At 43.4% G+C, this 27030-nt stretch overlaps 1 protein-coding gene across 1 annotated transcript; it reads left to right on the top strand.

Annotated features, from left to right (window-relative positions):
• Window positions 1-22063: 22063 nt before the first annotated feature.
• On the top strand, window positions 22064-25280 carry FOXA1 (forkhead box A1; the record flags this gene model as incomplete). The annotated part of the gene is made up of 2 exons (XM_079537541.1): window positions 22064-22135; window positions 24024-25280. 2 exons carry the CDS (start codon window positions 22064-22066, stop codon window positions 25278-25280), a joined length of 1329 nt encoding a protein of 442 aa, XP_079393667.1.
• Window positions 25281-27030: the final 1750 nt, after the last annotated feature.

Raw genomic sequence — 27030 nt, 5'->3', positions numbered from 1 at the left:
AGATCTTAGTAGTGAACACCATAAAATTGAGGAGTCTCACTCGACATGAGACAAGACAAGATTAGTTAAATCAGGACACAAGCTGTACTACTTTTGTAATCTGCACTCCTACTAGAGAATGACAGATGCCACCTATGACAACAGCAATGTAATAAGCAGTTGTCCTTAAATTACTGCTCTGTGTAAAATCTCCTGAATTTCAGACAAGCACTGACTGTAATACAAATTCAAGTTAATGAATTTTTAATATATCTTCTCTATTTAAAGATGATGACTTACAGCTGGCATTGCTTATATTAAATTTGTGGTATGTTCTATTGTTTGTTTTTAATTATTTTGATTAGATTACGCTTGGAATTGTATGGACAAATTCAACCTCTGCATAAGCAACTTCAGTCTCTGCTGCAGTCAAAAAAAGTTTCATCTGCATACAGCAGGAATGAGCAGGCCCTCTAGATTTTAAAAACTGTAAATCAAATCCATTTCAAGGAGGTAAGTAGCAAACAAACCACCAAGCTAAACTTGATAGATCAGAAATTGCTTAGAACTTTACGTTTCAGATCCAGATTTTGGGAGATAGCATTATTTCTTCTCCGTACTTATCTGCCATCGTATGTTTTCGTAACTTAACACATTTTCAATATTAATTTCATTATAATGAAGTAAGATTAAAGTATTACTTGACATTTGAAGCATGAGTGGGCAGGAAAGACAAACACTGTTGCAAGTTGTGTTCCTCTTGTAGATCTTTCTGAAACTCATTTGGTTTAATTTTTGATATCGCTTTTCCTTCCACCCATAGCACATCTGTGGATGAAGCCTAAGATGTTCACAAGCAAAAGATAAGCACAGTGTTATAGATTGCAAGCTATACAGATATTTTCATACCGACTCCACAGAAGAACAAGAAGCAACGGTACACAAGAAACCCTGACTAACAGAAAACAAAATTCAGTTAAACAAGAGTAGCATGTAACTACTGTCTTTGAGCAATAGTTACACCCAGTAACAGTAACACCCACAGCTATTCAGGGCACAGGATATGCAGAAAAGTGTGGTAAAACAAAATGTCCAGTGTACCCTATGATAATCAATAGATTAATCAAAAGAGCATCAAAATTATCACAATTCAGAACTCCTACTCTTAGAAGTACATGAGTACCACCTAAAATTTGAGTAGTATCTAGAATTTTTATTTTTATGCAAATTAAGACAGACAAATGTGGTTTAAAGGATAAACTTTTAGAAAAGTTTATTCAAGGTTATGTTTATTCAGTACAGCAATACAAAAGGAATGCTATCGTTTCCACCCACAGCTGATCATTCCAATTTATTAATGCCAATAATTGTTGGGTTTTTTTCCCCACACAGTTAAAACAGACCAGATAACTGCTGAAAAACATTGTAAAAAGCATGCAAGGAGAAGGCAGAAGTTAATCCTGATCTTCGATCCCTGTTCCACCAAAAAATTTTGTCATGGAGCAGCTCATTGAAGTCCAAGAGCAAGACCAAACAGCAAAGGGAAGGAACCTCTTAAAGATATTACTGTTCCCAAGGCATCTACATTTGTTTCATAAACTTGAGCTTCAAAAATCTACAGAATATGCTGGAGGCCATCATAGTCTAGAAGAAACAGAAGCCCCTTCCAACTTTAAGCATTTGACAACTCTATTTCCTGCAAGATGTTAAACATCTTCACAAAACAGACTAACTGCAACCAATAAAAAGGATTCATCTGAGCTCCCCCGAAAATTTACTATATGTAATACAGCAAAGCAGGTTCAAGAAAATTAAAAGCTATAACAAAAGCTACATGAAAGATAGAAACAGAACACTGTGGAAAACCGATTGGAAAAAAAAAAACAACACACATTTAAATTCTGCAGTACTTACATCAAGTAGAACCAAATGTATTTTATCTTTCCAGGTGCCTATCTTGGAAACTGCTTTTTTTTGTAACCTCACTAAACATATGTTTGATGTGTGTTGTTACAACAACACTGCTAGAGCATTACAGAAGTAGCATGTTGCCCAAAATAATACTGTCTAAAAACCACAGTACCCAAGTACTGTTTAACTAACTGTGAAAATACTGTTAGACAACAGTATATAATTTAGAATATGTAGTTTTAATATAGTCTTAGATATTATAAAAATTATTTGACATTGTATTGTATATTGTTTACACATCATTTAGTACCTACTTCTGTAACCAACAGATCAATATATATATATTATATCTATATCTATATCTATATCTATATATATATAGGTATCACTGTAGAGCAATCTCTTACAACTACCTATGGCAAGCATCATTGTTAATTATCTAAAGTCAAGAACAGACAGTACGAATGATTAGAAAAATTTCAAATTGTAATTTCTAAATATTGTAAGGACAATGTCAAAAGAATATGATTTCCAATTTAGAAGAAATTTTTCAAATTACTGTTATCATTCATGCTCTTCAGCAGTAGCAATCTAATCTGTCTAACAGAAATTATTATGCTTCCACAAGAACAGATACAACCAAATACTTGACTGTAGAAAAATGCTAGTCAACTGGAACTACTCAGACCATTTAGGGTTTTGCTTCACATTCACTATAGCTCCAACACAAAATGCAGCACCAGGAATGATGGGGAGTTTGTTATCTCCCTGTAATTTACTCTCAGAGTAGCCCACATCCTTGAGCTCTTCAGAACAGGTTCTTAGCTACCCTAAAACTGATGAGGAAACCCTACTATTCTGGGTTCCTAAGGGTATGACTACCACTATCTTTGCCTTTCTTCGTGCCTTTTGACAAGACACAACCAGAGCCGAACTACAGTCAATGTGAAAAGCTGAAGAAGCAGCCGACACAAGGCCCTTAGGCATGCAGAAAGTTTCTCATTTTGATTAGATCTGTCTTATGACTAGACCTAGAAACAATCTGCTCTCCAATAATATTGATTTCTTGTTGATAGGAATCTCTCTCTCTCGTCCCCTTTTCATTTTGTTCCCTTTTACCTCCTCCATTTCAATACCTGCGTCTGCCTTCATGTACCATATCAAACCTTGTGTTCACCTCTATTTAAGTTTCGGCCAAGGCTACTTAGTATTTTTGGTACATAACTATCTAGTGGAAACACCCCCAATCTTGGTTGTTCTTCACATAATACATTTAGCAAATATGGTAACTGTAAGGTAAAGTAATCATTCATATAGAAGCAGCAGAAGGAAGCATGTTAAGGTGGTATCCTCAAAACACCAGAATGATTAAAACCGGCAATATGTGGCCAAAGACATTTTTTGGTCTTTGTAACAAGTTTGTCCTGCCTCTGTAATCTTGGTATATATTCTTTACTAGAAAAGCTTTAAGGGGTTGATATCAAATGAAAGCTCTTGTCATGTGTGAAACATCACATAACCAAAAGGATGTTGATCATTATGCCATTTTCCAGGAAGGCACACAGTTGTTAAATGTAAATGAGGATTCTATTTATACATTGTTTCATTCCTAATCTTCTCAATCTCATAATGAAAAGCCTAACCCAACATATGACCGAATGAACCTTAATTTATTTTTTCCTCCAACATTAAGCTGCAAGACCAGTATGGAGACCTGTATTATAGAAGAGTCTTTTAAATGGCAGGTGGTTAAAAAAAAAAAAAAAAAAAAAAAAAAAAAGCAGCTTACAAATCTCTATATGCTCTAAAACATCAAAACCTCAAGCATGGGAAAACTAATACTATCTCACAATAGTACAAAGCCTGCTTACCTGTTTCACCTGCTTATTATATGTTAACAGCTCATCTGTAGACTGAGATTCATTTTCTGCTACTTGAGATTCTTTTTGAACAACTGGCATCTTTTAAGAGAAAGGGAAAATCCATTTAGGAGAAGAACATATAGCATTTTCTTACAAACACATTTTTACACTCCCTGACAAATAATTCATTACAGTATTTATTATTTTCAATTACTCTTTCATCGCACATGCATTTTATGAAGCACATGGATCACTGTATCTATTTTATCTTAAGCCAAATATTTCTTCGATCGAGAACTGGATTTACAAAATCAGTACACTAACAGGCAAAGGGTTTACAATGATCAACACTAAATAATAATATAGAGAGAGATTTCTTCTGAAAAGCTTATTCTACAAATTATACTTCAAAAATGTACAAATTAACATACATCAGAAATGTGTATCAATATATATGGATCCTTTAAAACAAATAAATCAACAACTCTAAACATTAAGCAACATCTCCAAACACATCTAAGCTTACAAATTTAAATTTTAAAAACAATTTGAATGCAAGACAAAGTGATGAGCATTAATATACATGAATATCAGTGAATGCTTTGCAAGTTCATTGCCCTAATCCTCATACTACTTAATAAGAGGGAAATTCTGCATATCCAGTAACTAAAGAATCAAACCCCCAAAGAAAAGAAAGGAATAAGAGACCCAAAGGGATAGAAATAAAAATAAAAGTATATTTATAATTTATGAAGTACCAAAATGTTTTCAAGCACTATTTCCTTTCCTTCCCTGTTTTATCAGTTTAAAATATGATCTACCTATCTTAACAACTCTACAAGCAAATAGAAGTACAATTAACTTATTATATTTCAACATTCCTAGATAATGTAGAATGTTACCAGGCTTGCTTGGTGAAAACTTGGCAGGATTTCCTTGCTAGCTTGAGAATCAGTTTTTATTTCCTTACATTCAACTGGGGCCTGCTGCACAAACCAGAGGGAAAGATATATATATATGTGTATATATATATATGTGTGTGTGTGTGTGTATGTATATATATATATACATACACACACACACACTATACTATAGAGTGCACTATATATATACATATATAGTGCAATTTTCACTACCTAATAGAACAAAACATCAAATCAATATTCATGCACAAATTAAAGGCTAGGTCTTTATTATATATATTTGAAATATACTTGAAATCAACATACACATGCAGAAACAAACTTAGGGTGATCTTTTGAAAAGATTTCTACACATTTCACTCCTTATTTTGTGCATTGTCCAACCAGTAATCTAAAACTAAAAGTGTATTTTTAATGCCTAGGATTTTTTTGCATGCCGTACTCAATTCCATTCTAACAAAACATGTAAAAAGTGTATTCTGAGTTGCAACATTGTTCCGCTCGCATATTAGAAAATTGAGATGATACGAAAGGAGTTTTCAAGCAAAAAAAAAAAAAAAAAAAAAAACCACCAAAAAGTAAATAGTGAAAAGGAAAAAAAAAAAAACTTTACTTGCAAAATATTGCATGCATTGGTGATTTTATTTTTAGACAAAGCCCTAGTAAATAGTTACTTTTGACAGAAAAGACAGAGCTTAATTTAAAAAAAAAAAAAAAAAAAAAAAAAACACCTTATTCCATATAACTTTCATAACTATGGAAAAACAAAGGAATGAAACATCCTGGATTAAAATACAGATTCAGCAATACCTTCCCAAACTACACCAAATAATCTTCCTTTTCTTTGCAATACATGCACATTTCCAGACACAGTGACTACAATGGACTATTAATTAGACTCCATCTTACCTAAGTGGAATTCTTTCCCCCACACAATTTATTATCTAATGCATGAATTCAAAGAGAATTTTTCACATATCCTTTCATTCAAACAGGCTGGATCAAAACCAACAGAATAGGTAGATTAGTTTTCTATACTAATTTCCTTATCAAAATCAAAATTATATGAACAAACAGTATTTTCATGCTATTTTAGACACCTGTACATGTTACGCAACTGCTTTTCTTTGCTGGGTGTGGTATTTCTTCTTTTGTTCACTCCCCATGGGAGAATTGCAGGCACAATGCTGTTCTGGTATTTTAACATAATGTGTACCATGTGTATATGTACTATGGGTTGTGGGTTTGTATTAACAAAAACTAAGTCAATTTTATTTAGAAATAAAAGCGTTGAGACCATGGCAACTCTTAATTCCTGTGGGTCCATTCCCAAGCATTCTGCTGATTCTTCCCGCACTGATATTTCGTGACAGAAAATTTTATTGTGCCTTTAAAAAAAAATACCATTTTAGTAGTCATAGCCTTCCGCCTCATTGTAAAAAAACAATTTATCAATTTATGGATTTAAGTACCTTTATAACTAACTAAAAATGTTGGAACAGTTTCCAGTGATTTTGATACATCTTTGGTATCCTTGGGTGCTGAAAAGAAACTTTGAGACTCTTGACATATAGAAAAATCAAGACTTTTTAGTGTTTTTAATAATTATCTCTAAATTCATCTTACCAAAAATTTTCAACTTCTCCTTTAATAGTTAAATGCTATGAAAATAATTTATTTTAAAAGAATTCTAGAATGGTTTTGGTTAGAAAGGACCTTGAAGACCATCTAGTTCCAATCCCCCTCCCATGGGTAGGGGCACCTTCCACTACAGCAGGTTGCTCAAAGCTACATCTAACTTGGCCTCAAACACCTCTAGGAACAGGACATCCACGGCTTTTCCAGGCAGCCTATGCCAGTGTCTCAGCACCATTGTTAATAACTTCTATATATTTAATCTCCCAACTCCCTCAGCCTGTCTTCACAGAAGAGGTGCTCCAACACCCTGATCATCTTCATAGCCTTGTTCTTCATTCACTGCAAATGATTTCTCTCTTTTGATGATAGAAAGCCATCACCAATGTAGAAAATACCCTGATAAATGGCAGAATAAATGTAGTCTTGATGTGTGACCATGCAAATACCCTAAAACACTCTTTTAGCTTGGTGAACTTGTACAGATCATTTATACAGGCATTGGTAATCATCCTGTATCCCTTTGACAAATCTTGAAATCGTATGAAATTACAGTTTATCAGATTAAAATCAGTTTGTTCTCATAACAGCATCCCACCAGACTAATCAGGAGTATTCTCCCCTTTTGTTAGGCTTCAGGGTAAAAAGACAGTCCATGAAGCCTGCAGTATTTCTTGCAACAAGAGGTGATTTTGTGGTAATTATGCTAATAAGCATAAAGAACCAGGATACTGGAAAGTGATTATTGATACAAATCTCACAAACTGCACAACTGGATTATCTTTAGTTAGTTACCTGTATTAGTAACTCTGAAGAGATAAACAGATTAGATTCCAGATGTTCCCACATGTATATCATATAATAAGCATTTCTAATTAGGCAGCTTCTTGTAACATCATTAAAACTGTATGTCTTAAAAAAATAATATTTGAAGTAGTACAGGTCAACTGTCCCACAGGAAAAAAAAAAAAAAAAAAAAAAAAAAGAAGAAAAACCAAACGTACATCCAGGATTGTTAATGTCTACACCTGAAGACTGACTTCCTTATGCAAAGGTAGGCAGCAACATTGCCTTTGCTATGCTACGATTAACCTTATTGAGTATAATCAATAATATGCAGTTACAGAATTAAGAATACACTAGAAAAATCATAATATAAGGCTTCATTATTGTGACTCATGAACTTTTTACACATCCAAATAAATAGAAATCTCATTCGTTTCCAAGAAAAGAATCCACCTTACAGCACTTCAGAAAAATATTTTCAGTGAGCCGCCTACCATTTTAGTCAAAAGAAAAAAAAAAAATAATAATCAATACATGATCTGATGTATAATTTTCACGTCAGTTGAAATATAAAGAAGCTATACACTAAATACTTAAGATGCCATAAAGTGATGAGCAAATACTTGTTTATATTTGCTTGTAGCTAAAGCAAACAAAACTGTACTTCTGAGAGAGTACTAATATTTTACTGAGAAAGGCTCCTCAAGGCCTCACTTTCTGTTGAGTAGTTGAAGAGTTAGAGATGTGTACCAAAGCAGAAGAATATTTTGTTTGTTCTTTGATGGCATGGTACACTGTACCATCACCCTTTAATAGAAACATTCAAATCTGATTCTATTTTTCCAGAGAGAAAAACAAAACAGAAAAGTGTTTTCTTTTAGTTACCACCTTCTCATGCTCATCTGAGATACCAAACAATTGATCTGCTGAAAACAATAAGCCAACTAAAAAAAGATGAGTTGCAAACTCATCACTAAGGAAGCTGAACACCAAGAAAATGTATTTCTGGAATGAATATAAACACCCTCCCATGGATACTAAATCCAACATATAACTTGATAACAAGATACTTCAGGGGTGCAACATGCCCCAAGGCAACAAAGTGACTCCAGGCATTGGAAATTATATTCTGATTATAATAAGCATTTCGCTTTTTAACAGAAAACGTGATAGGAATAATTATTTATAACCGATTTCCTCCAAGGAAACAGGGCTAAGTACTAATGTCCCACAGAGCTGGCATCCCATTTCCCATGTAATGTTCTTTGTAACACTGTGGGGAAAAAAAAAAAGTGCTCAGACTCCACAGCAACAGCACAAACTATCAATACTAACCAGTCATTAATTCAAAATGAAAAATAAGATAAAGAGAATAAAATACTTTTTTCTTTTTTTAGGGAATAAAAAAATCACATTTAATTCTGAAAGCTTGTTTTCATTTTAGTAGTTCTGTTCTATTTCATTTAAAATAATATACTCCCTATTTCATCAGAGAAGACAAGTCTTGAAGCTCAGTCTAAAGCAAACAAGTCACACATAATAATAATAATAATAATAATAATAATAATGATAATAATGATAATAAAGAATTGCTAGAGTCCTCATCCTATTTGTAAGGTCACTTCAGTTCATAAGATGCCAGCTGTAAATGCCTTTAATTTAAAAAGTGCAATCAGTAAGTGTCATTCATATGCATTTTCCATAAATCCATATCAAAAAAAAAAAACACGAAACAACTAACAACTGGACCAGAAAGTCTGATCACCAAGTCTCAACTTTTGTTTTACTTTAAATTTGATTGATATGTTTAGTTATCACAGTACTCCAGAGATCACTTTCAAAGCTCAGAGTGCAGTAACTCCCAATACAAACAACGGAAAACTCAGTTCACTTCAAATCAAGAACACCAGGACCTGATAGAGGCCAGATTTTGAAAATCTTACCTTTAAAACAAAATGCAATTGTAAATGAGTAAGACAGGACAAGCAATGCAACATAATTACTGCAACACTAATGACTTTTTTTTTTTTTGTAAGTTGAACAACAAATGGTTTTCCATGTCTGGGATTTTCTTTAGTCTTCTTCATTTCCCAATCTCCTCTGATGCCTTTTGGCAAACTTCAACCAGACTTAACAAGAGAAGAGACTCAAATTATTACATTCCTAAAATCAGAGTAAAGCAATGAAGAGGGATCATACAATGCTGCCACACTGAGGAAAGGCTTCTCTCATTTCAACCCAAATATACACCAGAAAATATACAGAGTAAAAGGCATTCTGAGTACCTGAGCCACACAAACAGCTCTGAGAACAAAAGTGAATCATAGGACGTAAATCTATTAGAAATGCAGTTTCAGACTATTGCTACTCAGACATAATTAAATCAGTTCTGCATTCTTTTTTGTCTTAATTTTTTTTTTTTTCAATCTAACCAATGACAATCAATCTCACATTAAAGAAATATTAAGGTAGTGCACTTACATTCTGTGCAAGATACTCTGTAATCATAAAAGGTAGCATTTTAATAGCTGTAGGAAACAATTTCCATCATGATTTCCTAAAACACAAACACATCAGTCTTCCATACGATTCCTTGCAATGGCAGTTCCTTCTTGTATTGCATCCTATATGGGTGTACTCCACCCCTCACAACAAAAGCTAGTATGCATACAAAGTATGATAGCTACTTTCATAACACGAGTTTCAGCCCTTGTGAAATGGTTCATTCTAACAAAACCATTACTCTTGCTCAGAGAAGACAAAGTACTGAGAGTAATTTACTAGTAAATCTAAGTTACTAGTTAACAAATAAACCGGCAACAACAAAAGAGGCTACCCTCTGGTGAGAATCCAGGAAAGTCCTTTATGATATTGATGTTACTGGTGCCTCTTACTGTAAGTGAAGGGACTCTTACAACAGCTGATACAATCTACTTAACTACAATAATGAAATTGTTTTCTTGAGACTTCGTATGCCAAACTGAAAGGAACAATGCTTCAGGTATACTTAGTGAACTTCATCATCTCTTAGACTGTAATTGCCATCTTAAAAAGGGGGAAAGAGCAAAAAGAAAAAGCTATACTAATCTATAAATAGACTAACAATTCCCACTCCAGAGGATTTATGTTTTAATAGATTTTGATATTGACTCATTTTCATATGTTAAGGGAATTAAAGATCTGGCAGAAGAAACAGTGAAGAATATTCTATGGTACATTAGTGTTTGCGTCTGTTTGTTTTGTCTGGCTTTTGTGTTGTAGGAGCTGGAAAAAAATATACAACTCCTATAAAAGTAATATTTACCTAAGACAAAAATATTGCTCTTGTTCTGGTTCACCTACTTCCATTTTTATGTTGCATTTCTGGCCAAGAACACTCTCCAGGAGTTCTTTGATCATCTGTTCTGAGGAAGATGGAGAAGTAGACTGCGGGGAAGCGATTATTTCCATCAACAATCCTTGCAACTACTTTCACAGGCAATGCTGCTGTGGAAGTAGGTTCTTCAGGTTTGCTCTGCTGGAAGTTCTCATATATTTTTGAAGTGTCTAGTCTAGTCACATCTCTTACCTCTTCCAACTGTTCCTGAGCAGACCTCACACTTGGCTGCTTGCTTCCTTTTCTCAGCACTTGTCCCAATTCAACACATAAATCTTGCTGCTTTAGTTTTGAAATCTCTTTGCTTCTCTTCTTACAGCTTTCCCTGGTTAATTTTCCCTTCCTGGGAATGTTTTCATTTCTCTCTAAGTCTGCAGAGCTAAACTCATCACTATCTTTAATCACAGTACCTATTTTTTCAGCTTTATCATTCCTTAAGTTGTAGAGATTCGCCTGTAGCATACATGCTCTATCCTTTACTTTACTAACAGTTTTTGTCTTCTCCAACAAGACCGGGGAGTTACTGGTGCAAAAATCAGATCTGCCATGTCTTGGCTTCTGAAGTGGAATTTTTTTAGCAGTACCTGCAAATGATGCTATTACTGGAAGTTTTACAGTGCAACTTCCATGACTATAAGTGGCATTTTCACTGTGACCTTTTTCAGAGCAACTTTGATTTTTGTCATCACTGTCTTCTCCCAGAGTTCTATTTCTGTGGTTCATTACCCTGTGATCAGAAGCTTGTTTTTTCATTTTTCTTCCGAGGATCTCCTTACCTTCTGAGCAATTAATAAGGAATATTTTTATTTATATTCATGGCAGGCTTAAGTGAACTCTTTGACCTCTGGAGAGGATAATATTCTTAAACAGTGCAATTGACCTAGTGTTAAATCTTGCACATGCTCACATTCCTAGAAGCAGTAACTATTGCTAATTTGATCTTCAGGCTGTCCCACTGAGATTCCTCACATACAACCTGGTCCTGTAACCACAGCCAGCTCTTCTAGATAACTCAGTTCAAAGCGCTCACATTTTCCAGCAATTCTCTCCTGCAGTACACAACCTGTAAACTCAAACAGAAATTAGCTTTTATACTTCATATACCAATGCAGAACCCAATCCTTTTAAGAGGACTGCATTTTGCTGAAGTCTCTATGGATTTCATTATGACCACCACATAGTGCATATCACTAAGCACCAGTGACAGTTAGTACCACTCTACCAAGGGAAAGAACTGGACTGTTGCTATCTTTGGGAGCATAAACCAGAAGTCGCACAGAAACTCCCAGCAGAGGAAGAAATGAGGCAGGCTGAAGCTCTGCACTTACTAAAGTAACTACAAAGGCTTTCCACCCACAAAAACAAGTGACCTCAGGCCCCTGCCAGCCCCCTTCCTCCTCCCCCCCCCACAGCAGGAAAAGTACCTCCCACGAGGACACACCAGCAGCCGCGACACAGCAAACACATCCAGCAGGCACAGCACGGCCCCCGAGACCCTATAAGACCCCGCCGCTCGCTTCTCCCCGCCCAGCGCCGCGGACGGGGCCACGCCGCTCCCGTCGTATGGAAGGACGCGCTCCGTAACCAAGCAACCGGGAGGCAAGAGGGCCAGCAGGGAGGCGAGCGCCCCCTACCGGAGGGGAGGACACCTGCGTGTGCCACGCAGTCACACACACTCCTGCTGTCAGAGGCACGGCTGGGGCGCAATGGATAAACCCAGCTGCGTGCGCCTGGTTAACCATCACCAATAGCTTTGTCAGTTATTAGTAGGATAGGCTTCTTGCAGATCTTATGCAGCGTTAATGTGTCTGGAAGTCTGAAACAGCTCTCTTAGGGGAATTGTGGGAATGATGCCACTTGTCAAAAATCACCAGGTAAAAAGAGTCAAAAAAAAAAAGCCAAAGCAAAACATAAATTAAAGGAAAGTGTGAAAAGTACAGGTCTACAAGGTCCTCACAGGGGCCCTTAGGCAGTTCACAGCTCATAAAGAGGGAAAATGGGCTTCACAGAGCCATGATGTCTTGGGTTGGAGGGGACCTTTAAAAATGAACTGCTTTTCAGGAGTCCCTGGGCTGCAACACTTCACGAAATTAAGTTTGCAACTAGTGTATGCCTTTTTGGTGGGTAAAAAATAAAATCTTTTTGTTGTTGTTTGGATCACCAATTACCTCCATGTTACATGGGGATGTTGCAACTATTGGCAGAGATTGGATTGAAATAAGCCACACAACTGATTAAAAGCCTCCACTGATCTAATGGAAAAGTGTCTTCCATTGTCCTCTTCTTTCTTTGTGGCTTTCAGCTTCAGCTTTTTTCCTTCTTAATTGCATTCCTGGAGCCCAAGGGGGTGGCCAATGCACTTCCTGCAGACAACACGCCTTGCACCAGGTTTCATGACCAAATTTTGGCTTCCTGAGGCAACTAAGGACTTGTTAAAGATTAAAAACTCATTAGCCAGTCACATTAAAACCAAATTTAAAGTAGATTTTCTTCTTTTTTATAGTAGATAACTGATGAAAGCCATGTAACACACCCTAGGAACACTATCTATTTAATATTACTTAACTTCTCCTGCTCTCTAGCAGGAATATCAGAATTGCAGGAAGAGGAGTGGGTGGAAAAGAAAGCAGTTGTTCTGTGTGGAAGGATTCCCACTGCCTGTCCAAAATATTGGAGATGTTCTGAACAGGAATGAAAGTGTTTAATTCCCTCATTGAAGATAAACCTGATCAGCAGTTTAATGTAGTTCTGAGTCAAGAGGGAAGATCAATTCCAAACTAGTTACACAGCCAGTGAAGCCCCAGCAATTTGGTTTACTGAGAGCAGCTCCTCTCTGCAGGAGTCACAGTGGGACATAGGAGGAAAAGCCCTGCATGTGAAGAGGTATTTGCATCAGGAAGTTCCAGGAAGGAGCTGCTGAATGGCAAGAAGTATTTGCATCAAAAGAAATGTTAGAAAGGAGAAAAAATCCTTAGGCATGGATTTCTTCTTCAGGTTAATAGCTGTGGTAAAGTGGTTGTGTGCAGCTGGAAAACAAGTATTCTGTATTATCTTACTGTGTCTGCTATTCATCAGCTCTGCTTGTAGTAAAGCAGGGACTGGCTACAGGAAGATGCAGTTAAGTTGCATGAAAGGTTCAAGCAGTAGTTCAAAAATGTTTCCTGTGCTACAGCATTGAGGTTCTCAGTTTTGTAGCAAAGGGAATTAGCACCCAAGGGTGGCTGATGACAAGTTAAATCCAAAATGTGATGTATTTTGCCTACTAAGCCCCACACATTGCTTAGCATTCAACCCAGGAGTAAGTATATCCTCTAGACCCTCAGCTTGAGCTCTGAAGATGACAGTGAGCCCCAATACACATAAATTAATGGAAATCTTTCTCCCATTTCCCCAGGTATTTTTAGTATGTTCTCCTCCTTTCATAATCACAGTGCCGCTTGAGACCAGCAAGTTCTCTTTTTTTTTATTAATGTGAAGTATTTATTTAAACAGGTTAAGCCTCATCTATGTAGCATGCAAAGTCCAAAATTTAATGAGCAGATGAATCCTTATACTGAGCAAATGGATCTAGCTTTGGAAAACCTTGTGCAATTTTATTCCCTTGGTACACATTATTATTATTTATTTTAATTACATCTTACCAGATCACTAAGCTTTCTAATATCACATAAATTTTGCCATCTAGGTTATTTGTCCATAAATGTTACAGGGAATTGTGGTTTTTTTTTTCTTTCTAGGAAGAAAAGCAGTTATTAAAAATTGTTTTTGTTGGTCAGAAAAAGGTCAGAAAGCAGCTTCTTTTCTCATTTATCATCTGAGTCCGCACCCCGGTGCACACATTTGCCATAATACAATTTCAAGCTGGAGTGAAACATTGATGGCATTGTCCCTCAGGCTTTGGAAGGACACAGACACGAAATCAGGAGTAAGCATTGTGCTCTCTGGAAGCCATCTTGATCTTGACAGTTGTGAATAAGGGGAAGAAAGCACATGAAATATGCACAACCTGGTATGTGCTGCCCAGCAATGCCAGGAAGAGTTCCTGTGAAGCTAAATAGCAATCACTTAAAGGAAAGGCAAGTAAGGGCAGAATTACGTTGTTAGTTCTGTGGCTTACACCCAGATAGCCACTAGAGGCTGGGCCTCACCTTAACATCCAGCTGCAGCTGGCTGTGAAAACTTTTTCACCTGAAAAAGCATAAATTCTCAGCAGCTCCGCTGGGTGCTCTTGATCTCCCTTTGGTACAGCCAAAGCATGCCCTGCCTCAAAATGGGACTCACTCATTCAAGGCTATTTATCAGTGTCCAGTATACCATTTCAGAGACCAGGAACTCAGATTATGGGTTACTGCTTGCTCTTCAAGGGCATCAACATCTTTGTTGTAATGTTTCCAACACATATATGTATAAAAATGGCCATAAATACTCAGAGAAAATCAAATGATTATCATCTAAAATACCGATCAGTGAAGTATTGCCACTGTGGACACAGAACAAACTTTTCTGACAATTACACTGTAGGAACAATAATCTGCAGCAGAACAATGGAGTAAACATGTAGGTAGCAAACAATCTCTTAGATCAGACAGTGTCAATACTGAAAAGGCTTTTGATTAGTTGCAAGAGTTTGATCCAGCTGAGCTGAAGAAAACACCTTTTTTTTTCAGTGATCAATCCATGCTGAATCCCTTGAGCAGTAAGCACAAGCATAGAAAGGTTTTGCAGAATTAGTATTATAAATCATACATTCAATCCCTCTGTGAGTGTTGAAAGCATCGTCATGCTTCTAATCACTATATCCTCTCTTTGACGCATTACAAATACGCACACCCAGCCCCTACTAATCTCCATTGTGATTGTGTGATATCTGTACTTGCTGGTACTAAGCCAGAAGAAGTAGTTAAATTTTTTCTTCCTCCTATGATTTTGAGCTTTGCTTCCCCCCACACAATTGAAAGACTTTGTTTAAATTATTATGTTTCCCTTATAATTCAAAATAAAATGCAGTAAGAAGATGGAAACAAGATGGAACCTTTTCATTTTCAACTATACTTGAAATGATAAAATCAGGTTGTCTTGAGTGATCATGAATCCCAGGTTTATTTTTTGGTATGATGATTCTGTAATATTTTCAGTTATGTGCCATTTTATTATAGAGCCCAAGAGAAATTACATGAGTTTCTTCTAGCAGCCCATCACTCACAGCCTTTATTATAGGCACAAGGTCAGAGGCACTCCTGGCTTTAAAAAGGGCTGTAAGCAATAAACAGAGAAATTACAGCAATGCACCTGCCGAAGTCTTTGTTGGGTTCAGCCCTTTACTTGCTTTAGTTCTAAAATTTGATCATATTATCTCTGTTCTCCACTGTCTTTCAGTTAATACTAGAAAACAGCAGGTTTTCCAGACCCCTATTCCTGTCCAACTCCTCTTTTCTCGTAGGACAGCAGCTTGACTGTGGATATATAGAAAGATACAACTGTGTGTTTGTAGATCTCGTAGGTTTCACAGCTGGAGTATCAGCATTGGGGAACATAGAAATCCCATTTAATCACAAGAAAAATTTTCACATCTGCTCTGTTTCTTCAGCAAAAGGACATGTCCTCCAAGGGGTGAAAAGAGAGATCTGCAGAGGCTGAAGTTTCTGTGGTATCTAAGGGAAAGGTTAAAAAAAAAAACACAGAGCGAGTAGTAAATGGAATATTCCTTGGTATTGATCCTGAAAAAAGGCAAAAGATTGTAAGTTCAACAGATAACAAGAAAGCCACCTTCATCTAGCAATGAAATTATTGGGCTGGAAGACTAAGTTTCTCTTTGGAGGAGATGAAGGAAAGCAGCGCTGGATTCTCTCCCAGTCATCCTACCTTAAGTTACTACCTAAAAAGGAGTAACCCTGAAACCACATGAACTTCAGGAATATTCTGACACCTGCCTCATTGCCTGGGAAAGGGTGGAGGAGGAATGAATTGTATCTGCCCAACCTGGCTCTCCTTGTCTCGCCAGTAGTTGCACAGAGAGCAGAGTCTGTGTGGAGGCAGAAGGGAAGGCATGTGATGAGCAAAGTGACCTTCCTGTTGCCATTGCTTTAAATCTGCTCAGCAGGAAGATTCACCCCCAAAATGCCTGAAGAGCAGCTGAAGTTCAGACTGACAGCTGGGTGAGCCAGCCACTCTCCAAACTGCTGAACAACCGCTGCCCCTGAGGAGTCCCAAAATGCTTCTGAATCCAGATCACCCTCTACTTTCCCATAGAAGTGAGTTGACTGTCCTATTTTACAAGTCTTGCTTATGATTTCATGCTGTTTAGAGTCTCACTTTCAACATAAAATGTACAACTATCGGACATTGTTACATAGAGCCTCTATGCATCCTTTTTCAGGGCAGACATCATGCATGTCCCATGAAGGAGAAAATGGCCAAAGTGTTTCTGTATGTATGTGATCACACACTGCCACATATCCCACAGTTTCTGGGTGTCCTTGTTAACGCAGCTCAAAAAAAGTGCAGTTAATACAGACAGAATTAATTTGTGTTCTAAGAAGTGCAAGACAAGTAACACTGCAGAACTGCTCCCTGGGGAGGACTTTAAGTAAGCCAGCCTTGATTTTATACATTTGATTCTTCAGAGCTGAAGGCAGTCAAGGAAGCTATTTATAGTGGATACTGCTCTCTATCTTCTGTAAAACTACTGTAAACACAGAGAAGGGAAAATAATCTTTTATTTCATTTATTTATTTTTTTGGTAAGGAAAATGGGGGGGGGGGGGGATTAAAAATGTGGTGCTAAATCCAAGCTGCGAATTCAATCTTCTGCATAGGAAGGTCAGTTTGCAGAAGAACTGATGTGTTTCTGTTGACGTGAATATCCCAAGTCACTGATCAGCTCTGCATCAGTTGACCAGTACGGCAATATTTGGCTTATATCAGGGAAACAGATATTCTCCCAGAGAACTCATTGCAGTGTTTGAAGATTCATGGGGTATGAAAATACCTTTTGTTCAATCAGCAAATAATATTGGAAAAGATGGACAGACAGTGGTCCACAAAGTCACTCTCCCAGCTCTAGGTTCTACACAGAAGTATGTCTCCTCCCAAGGTTTGTTTCTGATACTGGTTTATATAGATTAACTGTGCAGGCTTTGATTTCTTTATTCCTTATATTTATGTTGCAGAAGTCTGTGTATGTTTTATTTTTAAAAAATTGTTTAAAAAATTAATTTTCCTATTCAGGTGAAACTCTACAAACTGGGTGTCACTGAAGTATGTTTATCTGTGTGTAGTCCCATCTCCTCTGATACTGCTTCTTTTGTGCTGTATTACTGCAGTTACTTTGAAACAAAATATGGTTTTTAAAAAATTTGCAAACAAAACTTTCAGAAAGGGAAAGTGGCTACATCAGAATTGGCACACTGATTAAAATAAGCATCAGAAGCATTGCCACTCGTGTTTCAGGAAATATAACATAAATAATACACCCACTAATTTAAATGCATACAATATGGCTGTTTTTGATTCAAGTGAGAAGCGTGAAATGCATTTATTTTTATGAAGAGTAAAACAGACTTTGCCAACAACACACAGCAGGGTGGACATCCTGCTTGCTCAACTTCTGCAAGCCCACAGCCAGCCCTATTAACAAAAATGAAGTGACTGAATACACCGGGGTGTGATTTACCTGCTTAAGAACTATATTGTTGCACTGAAGAAAAAAGTAAACCAAACCCAGGGACTTCCTTACTCTGAATGCTGTGGCCGTCGGACAGTAAGTTATATGTAGCTTTTCAATTCGTTATTTGTGCTTCTTTCTCCTTTAACTGGGCTGTGATATATGAGGGCTTTTGGGTGTAGGCAACGTATTTTTTTCCGTGTCAGGAGTGTATCAAGTCGCTACCTGTGTGCTGAATGATGCCTGAAAAAAAGAAACGTAATGAATGTTAAGGAAATGTAACGAAAAATAAAAAGAGAGAAAAATAAAAAGAAATGAAATAAATTGAAACAGAGTAATAAAATAATAGATAACAAAGATAAATAAAATGAAACAAATCAAAATCCAGCAGCGTCAAGTCGCTGCTGCAGCGTCCTCGGGGCCTCGTGGAAGGCAACGTGCTCCATGCATAAGGCCCCGGGCGCCCCGGTACGAGTGGGAGCTCCGTACCGGCGCTGCTGTGGCCGAAGAGTGGCCCCGCGGCTCAGGGAGGGCGAAGAAGGGGAGGCAAAGGCCGGCAGGGGCTGCACGGTGCGTCCCTCGGTGCGGGGCTGCCGCCGGCCGCCGCAGCCGGATGAAAGCCCCGGGACGCTGTCAGCGGCGGCGGCTCGCACGCGATTCCTGTGTTCACTTTTACGTGGGGGGGGATTCCAGATCGGAAACGGGTGGAACGGGAATTTCCTACTGCCGGGAGCGATGGGTGGGTAGGAGTCAGAGCCGGAGAAATGGAAAGGCGGCCGGACAGCGATGAACAGGGAAGGCATTCTGATGCAGTCTCGCGGTTCCTTCCCGAGGTTGAAACCTGCCCCGCACGGACGCTGCCGAGAGGTTCCCGTCCACTGGAAATAATCAAACAAGACCCTACAAGTTGAACTAAGAGCTGCCTTTTCCAGAGGAAAAGGAGCTCTTACGCAGGAGCGGATTGAAGTAGCGCTGTCCCATCCGCCCCTTGAAGTCAAAATGATCGCTGTCGCCTATTCCATCTCCCATTCCACGAGTGGGTCAGTGCCCGAGCAGCGCGGGGCTGGGGCTCCCGGTTTGTGCGGAGCTCTCGCGCGGTGCCGGCCCTGATGCCATCCCACGGGCGAAAAAAAATGTAGCAGGTACAGCTTGATGAGAAACCGACAAAACGGCATTGCTCTAACGAGATTCGGGGAAAGGCTCTGGGGCCGCGATTACTGTTCTAACGGCTAGAATGGCAGAAGTCTTTCTATGTCCTCCATCCCCGCAGAGCCCTGCTCTCCCCTCCCCTCGGGGGCTGCGGAAGAATACGGTCCCGTCGCGCCGGTGTCCCTGCGCATCCCTCACAGCGCTGAGCCCCGGCCCGACGGGAAGCACCGCACCGCCGCGCTCCGCTGCTGCGCACACGGGAGGCTTCCGGCCGCCGGGGTTGGGAGGGGGATTTCCAGGACCGGCTGTCAGTGCCTGAGGCGCACTGATCCATCTGTGCAATAAGCTGAAACGCTCTCTTCTAAGAAGATAACAGACCGCCTGCCTGAGTCTCACCTTCAGGGGCAACGTTAGGAGCAGGAAGGCGCGGCCGGACAACAGGAGGCGCTGCGGCTTTGCACAACCCCGGCTTCCGCGCACCGCTCGGCACGGCTCAGCGCGACTCAGCGTGTGCCCCAGCGTAGAGCTACGTGCCGCCCGTGGGGTCCGTGCCTGCTGCCCTCCCGGCACACGGCGAGCCCTGAACAGGCTGCCCGCGTCCCGCCGGGCGTTGCTCTCGCGGGGCCGTGCTAGGAAGAGGCAGCACCGCCCCGAGGTCACCCTGCGGCGGGCAGCGGGCTGCCGGAGCCCTCCCTCTCTTTGGGAGGCTTTGAACGGAGCCGGAGCACAGGGCTGAGCGAGCCGGTACCGAAGAGTCTCTGTGTTCAGACTGTTTCCACTAGGGAAAGAGAGAGGGTGCATACATAAAGACCGCAATTTGAGTATCTGTTAGATTTTCCCCTGGGTTTTTATCCGATCTCCATTTGTGCAGTTTGACCACTTGAGAGGAGAAGTTTAACTCACTGCTTTTATCTTTTTAATTTTGTTTCCTTGAAAACACATTCTCATCCCTTTTTCTAGCTGGATTATTCCAGGTTTGCGTCTGTTTCAGGGATTTGACTTAATTCTGTTCCCAGATTTAAAGAAAAAAAAAAGGGGGGGAGGAAGGGGAGGGGGAAGGAAGGAGGGAGACAGGAGGGAAAGAACAAAGAAAGGGAGATCAGAAAACTCAGAGGACAAGTTAAAACATTGTTCTCGAGGAGGAGATAACCTATAACTTGGAATTTCGGTCCCGCGTCTCTGTATGATAAACTTCTTTTAAAGAACGTTTTTGTGGCGGTGACGTCCTCGCAGAGCCTTGGAGTACACACTGGTGTGGGAGCACCAGGAGCTGGGCGATAAACACGCCCGGAAAAAAATCGGATCCAGGCATTGTATTTTGTGTCATATGGTACGCCTAAGGTTTTCAAAATCCCAACAACCTTTATTTCCCCTTCAAATTGCCATTCCACGAACAGCTACTTGAGTTTGGGGTTTTATGTTTTGCTTCGTTGGCGTGTGTGTGGCGTGTTTTATTTTTGTTTCTGGGTTTGTTTACTCTTTTTTTTTTTTTTTTTTTTTTTTTTTCCCGCTATCAGATGATAAATGTCGATTGGAACGAAAAAGCGCAAAGCAAGAAACCCAGGAACAGTCGGCGGTCTTGGCGTAAGTTCGAAGAGCCGGGCAGGGCAGGGACAGAATGGGAGCGTGTTAGATCTGTCTGTGAAGACTGAGGTTCCATACTTTAAAGAGCTTTGTCCAATATCCATTTACTTTATCTCTGTGGCCCCTTTTCGCCCTCCAGCCTATGCAGATTCTCCTTCTTCCACAAGAGAAGCTGGGAAGAAGGCAATGGTGCTTCCTGGTGCCCGGCCCCAGAGAAGGCTCTCCAAGACTCTCAAACAGCCTTCTGGCCTGGAGGTTTTCGCCAGAAAAGAAATAAAATGGTTCCATGACTCACCTGGTGTTTGTCAGGCGGAGGCTGACCTCTGTGGATCCGCATTCGAGTCTCTGTCCGCATTTATTGGGTGTCTAGAGTGTTACCGCTCAGCGCGGTGACTCATAGAGTTTCTAAAAGTAAGACAACAAGAAAGAGGTATCATCACTATCACCATCACCGTCACCGTCACACTCCCGGGTGGAAGGCTCCACGAGCTGAGGGCTCGGGGACCCGGATCGAACCCCCGTGCCTAGACGGGAGATAGAGGGGGAGCGTGCGAGGACTTCCCTGCTATTTTATTAGAGGAGCATCTACTGGACTTCAGTAAATATGGCCCCTAATCTCGGAGTTTTAGGGCTGGATGGCCTTTAGCATTCTATTCAAACAGAGGGGACTGCCCTTCCCTTATCTACCTCATTTCATTTCCAGTGAGCCTTCCTAGAGCTTGTCCTGTCCGTCTACGAGGGGGGACTTCCTCCCTCCCCTCTCCCACCTCCGTCTCTCCTTCTTTCCCCGCAAGCTTAAACCAATTACGCCGCTTTGCAAATAAAGTGCCGCCCCGAGGGGAGCCGCAGGCGAGGGGAGCTGCCTCGCTGGCAGGTGCATCTCCGGCTTTGTAGGTGCGAACGCCTTTGTGAGGCGGACAAATGGGGAGAGGAGGAGGAGGGTACTTTGTGCGACGTAAGATCCACATCAGCTCAACTCCACTCACATCCCAGCCGGCACTTCCTCACTTTCTCGACTGTCTCGCCCCGCACCACTCCCTGCCTCCTTTTTGACTTCATTATAGAGGCAATTTCGGCACTCCCGCCCCTCCTGGGAGCTGGCTTCCTGCTAGGTCGGCCTCCTGGGCTCTTTTCCTGCCACCCGTCGCTCGCTTGCAAGAGGGCTGGATGGTTACACCGGGCAGGTTGGTTCCATAATGTTAGGGACTGTGAAAATGGAAGGGCATGAGACCAGCGACTGGAACAGCTACTACGCCGACACGCAGGAGGTGAGCGAGTCCCGGGTCCGCTGTACCTCCGAGGGGGAGGAGAGGGGACCGGGGAGGGCCGGGGTGCGGAGGGGGGCAGTGAGAGGGGGGGATCGCTTCGCGCTGCGGCTCCCGCCAGCGCCATCGTGTCTCTCCTCGGCCAAGCCGCCCCGAGAAACTCCGCACCGCCCGCAGGAGAATCGGGGGGGCAGCGCTGAGCTCACCCCAGAGAACTGCTGGTTCGGAGCAGGGGACCGCTGCGTTGCCGTCCCACTCCCCACTGCATATGGCACGGGCACAGGGCGCGCCGGGCCGAGGGCAGCACACTCCCCACGCCTCCCCCCCTCCCCTGGGGCCCCACGCTGCTGGCTGCCGCCGGGGCCTCACCTGTTAGAGCCGAGAGAAAAGAAAGGAAGAGAAAAAGAATAAATCGCCGTTTGTTCGGATTTTGCGAGACAGCCCGCCCGCGGTGGGCGCTGCTGCCCAGATACCGGCGGGCGGCGCTGCGGAGAGCGGCCGGGGAACCCGGAGGGGGCCCGGCCCGGCCGCCCGCCGCCGACCCGCGGCACCCGGCAGCCGCTTCCGGGCCCCCCCGTGCTCCGGCGTGGTGTGAGAGGAGCGGCCCGAAGGCTGTTAGGGCCGGGGAGCGCCGTGATCCAGGCCCCGGTATAGCCTGGCCTCTGCGGGGGTCCGCGAGGGAAAGCAGCGTGGCACCACCGCGGAAGAACCGGGAGCGGTGCCCGGGCAGGAGCCGCTTTAAGGAAGTGCGGGAGCCGCGAGGTGCGCACTGGCATTGCATCAGCGCACCCGGACACGGTGCCGTCCCCACGCCTGCAGGGCCGCACAGCTCTGTGTTACCCCACGGCCACCCCGTTGCCACGCCACTGTTACCTCGCTGCTATCCCCTCAGCGGGGAGAGCTCAGAGAAAAGGGGGGCATCCCCGTGGGGTGTCAATACCGCGCTCGTTTTTCCTCGCCACGCTCGTTGTCCACGCACCTTAAATTACACGACCTGCCCTTTTAATGTTTTTTTAGCCCCTCTCTTTTCTCCTCCTGTGCTATTGAACTGGAATCGCTGTTTGGGTGTGAGGTGGGAGCCCCGCCGCGTTGAGCCCTCTCGGATAATTACTGAGATCCTCCAAATTCAAACCGCATTGAGAAGTTCGCGGAATATGTAGGGAATAATGGGGAATATTACAGAGCGCTTAACCCGCGCCTAACAACCTTTCCTCGGCCGCATTGCCTTTGTTCGAGGTGAACGGGAACGCTTTCGCAGAGCCCTTCTCCCTCACGTGAAATCAGATGCGGACCCGGAACGCACATTTCGGGGGCTCCAGGTTCTGCATTTTGTGAGAGCGGTGAGGAGGGATCGGGCTGCGATACCCTACGTTGGGGGCTACAGAGAATCCCGTGCTTTGGGAGCCGGAGCTCGGCGTGCTTCGCGAAGGCTGGGGAGGTGGGTTTGAACTTTAAGCCCGACTCGGAAATGCGAACAGGGGCAGCTTTCCACAGGTACTATGTGCAGACAGAGCTGATGATTTTTTTTTTTTTTTTTCAAATATTTTTATTTGTGACAAGACACTATCTGTAGGAACAGAAATATAAATCAGCGCGGAGGGAGACCTTCGTGCGGTTATTCCGGGAAAGTTTTCCTTAGCACACCGGCGTGCGCCCATAGATTGCAGTAATCGGATGGATTCAAACACGGGACACGGAGCCCGCAGAGCCCTGCAGCACTCGGGGCGACCAAGCTGAGGGCCCGCGGTGCCGGGGCTGGGCTCGGCGGCACCGAACGGTCTCTCTCCGTTCCCGTCACGAGGATTCGGGCTCTCGGCAATCGTCCTGGGCGGGTTCGGAGGCTCCGCGGTGCCGGGCTCCATGCTAACCCTCTCTCGTCTCGCTGCCCTAGGCCTATTCCTCGGTCCCCGTGAGCAACATGAACTCGGGGCTGGGCTCCATGAACACCATGAACACCTACATGAGCATGAACACCATGACGACCAGCGGCAACATGACCTCCGGCTCCTTCAACATGTCCTACGCCAACACGGGGCTAGGAGCCGGGCTGAGTCCCGGAGCGGTGGCCGCCATGCCGGCGGGCTCTGCGGGTGCGGTGAACGGGATGACGGCCGGCGTGGCGGCCATGGGCGCGGCGCTGAGCCCCGGAGGGCTGGGCGCCATGTCGGGGCAGCCGGCTGCCATGAACGGACTGGGCCCCTACGGCGGCATGAACCCCTGCGTCAGCCCCATGGCCTACTCGCAGTCCAACCTCGGCCGCACGCGGGACGCCAAGAGTTTCAAGCGGAGCTACCCGCACGCCAAGCCGCCCTACTCGTACATCTCTCTCATCACCATGGCCATCCAGCAGGCGCCCAGCAAGATGCTGACGCTGAGCGAGATCTACCAGTGGATCATGGACCTCTTCCCCTACTACAGACAGAACCAGCAGCGCTGGCAGAACAGCATCCGCCACTCGCTCTCATTCAACGACTGCTTCGTCAAGGTGGCCCGCTCCCCCGATAAGCCCGGCAAGGGCTCCTACTGGACCCTGCACCCCGACTCCGGCAACATGTTCGAGAACGGCTGCTACCTCCGCCGCCAGAAGCGCTTCAAGTGTGAGAAGCCGGCGGGCGGCAAGGCCCCGTCGGAGGGCCGCAAGGACCAGACGTCCGCCTCGGGCTCCGGTTCTCCCCTGCCCCGCGCCCACGGAAAAGCGGCGCAGCCCGACGCCGCCGCCCCCCTGCCCGGCCCCAACCCGGCCGCCAGCCCCCAGCCCATGGACCACAGCGGCCCGAGCGCAGAACTGAAGCCCTCGGCCCCGGCCGCCGCCTCCTCGCTCGGCTCCGTGCCTGCCCTGGCATCCGTCCCGCACCCCCCGCACTCCCTGGCCCACGAACCCCAGCTGCACCTCAAAGGGGACCCCCACTACTCTTTCAACCACCCGTTCTCCATCAACAACCTCATGTCCTCCTCGGAGCAGCAGCACAAGCTGGACTTCAAAGCCTACGAGCAGGCACTGCAGTACTCCTCGTACGGGGCTGCCATTCCCGGCGGGCTGCCCCTGGGCGGCGGCTCCATGGCGGCCCGCGGCAGCATCGAGCCCTCGGCGCTGGAGCCCTCCTACTACCAGGGGGTGTACTCCAGACCCGTGCTCAACACCTCGTAGCTCGCTGTATCGGGGCGCACGCCGTGCACAGGACTGTTACTTCCCGATGGTCGTGCGCTGTTTCTGTCCCGCATCCCCCCTCGCTGTACATATGCCCCGCACCCCGCAGGGTGTCATTGAAAAGAAATGGGTGAGCTTGTAAACTACTCGTTGTGCTTTCCGCCCCCTGCCCCGCTCTATAATCTCATGTAAGTTTACAAGGTATGTGGCAATACTTTACCAATACGGAGATGAAGAAGCGAGTAGAGATTTAAGGCTTTTTTTTTTTTTTTTTTTTTTTTTTTTTTAATTAAGAAGGCTTTGAAGGACAATACTGCTGTGAAGTAGCAACACACTAAGAGAATCTCTAAGCAACAAGAGGACTGTTTGCTCTCTCGGATCATCCTTTTGATACTTGCAAAACAAACCTCCGGCTCGGACAGCCGCACCCCGCACCCGGCCCAGCTGCAGCCCGGGGTCGGGACAGACACCCCCCCCCCCCCCCCCCAACCTTCCTATATTTTTTTCCAAGTGTTACCTGTCTTGGGATGTAATATAAAGTTACAAGAGGTCACAGCCAGTTGGATTTTTTTCTTTCCCATCTGTTACTGAAGGTTCTCGTTCCTCAGGCACTCTCGCCGACGTGTGGATGACATGCTTATTTAATTTAAGGTCTCTTCGTCGCGTACCAGCGGAGCTATGGACTGAAAACAAGGTTATCCCCTTCCCGGGAGGCGCTGGCCCTCACACCAGCGCCAGGAACAGAGGAGAGCCCTTCCTCTCCCCTTTCCCACCTCGTTTAATACACTACACACCCATCATTTTTGTGGCCGTTTAATTATCGCCATCATTAGCTTGTTTCATCCAGTGTTAATGCACTTTCCACAGTTTTACACGGTGTTAGCATAGCCAGACGGGTTTTATTATTATTCCTGTTCGCTGTCTCAATGTCCTTAATTTATTGCATGGTTTATATTTTTTTTTCTTTCTTTACAGCTGGAAATTGCTTTAAATGACAGTAAAAAGAATTACACGTGAATTTAAGAATTTTTTGTTAATTTTATAAATGTGATTGTAATTGAAAAAAAAATATTTTGATTTAAAACGATAACTGAGAATTTAACGCGTGAAGTATGGTTTTTTGATCATTTGCAGTTAAGGACTTTAAATAAATCAAATGTTAACAATGAACGACTGCCACCGTTTCCTTACGAAATTTCTGCGGCGGGCCCCGGAGCGCGGAGCCAAGCGCGGTGCGGGCGGACGCGGCCGTGGGAGCGGGTGCGGAGGGGCACCGTCCGTGCGGGGATCGGTGCGAGCCTCGGGAGCGCGAGGCTTTGAGGGGCGCGCAGCTTGCGCCGGTGCGGGTGGATTTTCGAGATCCTTTTGTAGAGCTCGCACACGCAATGGGCAGGGGCTGCCTGCGCCTGGGTTGGTATCATATGTATTTATGTATATATACATATACACCTTTTTTTGCTGTTGTTGTTAACATTCCGGTGGCGGGAAGAAGGCACGGAGCCAACTGAGGAAGATACCCCTCGCTGTGTCGGCTCGGGCTGACCGCGGGAATACCAACAGCAGCTCCGATCCCCCACGAGAGGCACCGCCGCAGATCTCCTTGCGCTCAGCCCCCTCGGGCCAGACGGCCCGATGAAAGCTCTGTGTCATTCTCGTAATTATCGCATAATTGCCTCCTGATGGGTTAGGGACAGCGGCAACAAACTACATTTAGAAGGTGATGTATGGGGGGGGGGGGGGGGGGGGAGGA

Source organism: Tetrao urogallus (genome assembly GCF_951394365.1).
Source record: "Tetrao urogallus genome assembly, chromosome: 6".
NCBI classification, from domain to species: domain Eukaryota; kingdom Metazoa; phylum Chordata; class Aves; order Galliformes; family Phasianidae; genus Tetrao; species Tetrao urogallus.
This window is presented reverse-complemented; position numbering and strand designations above follow the sequence as displayed.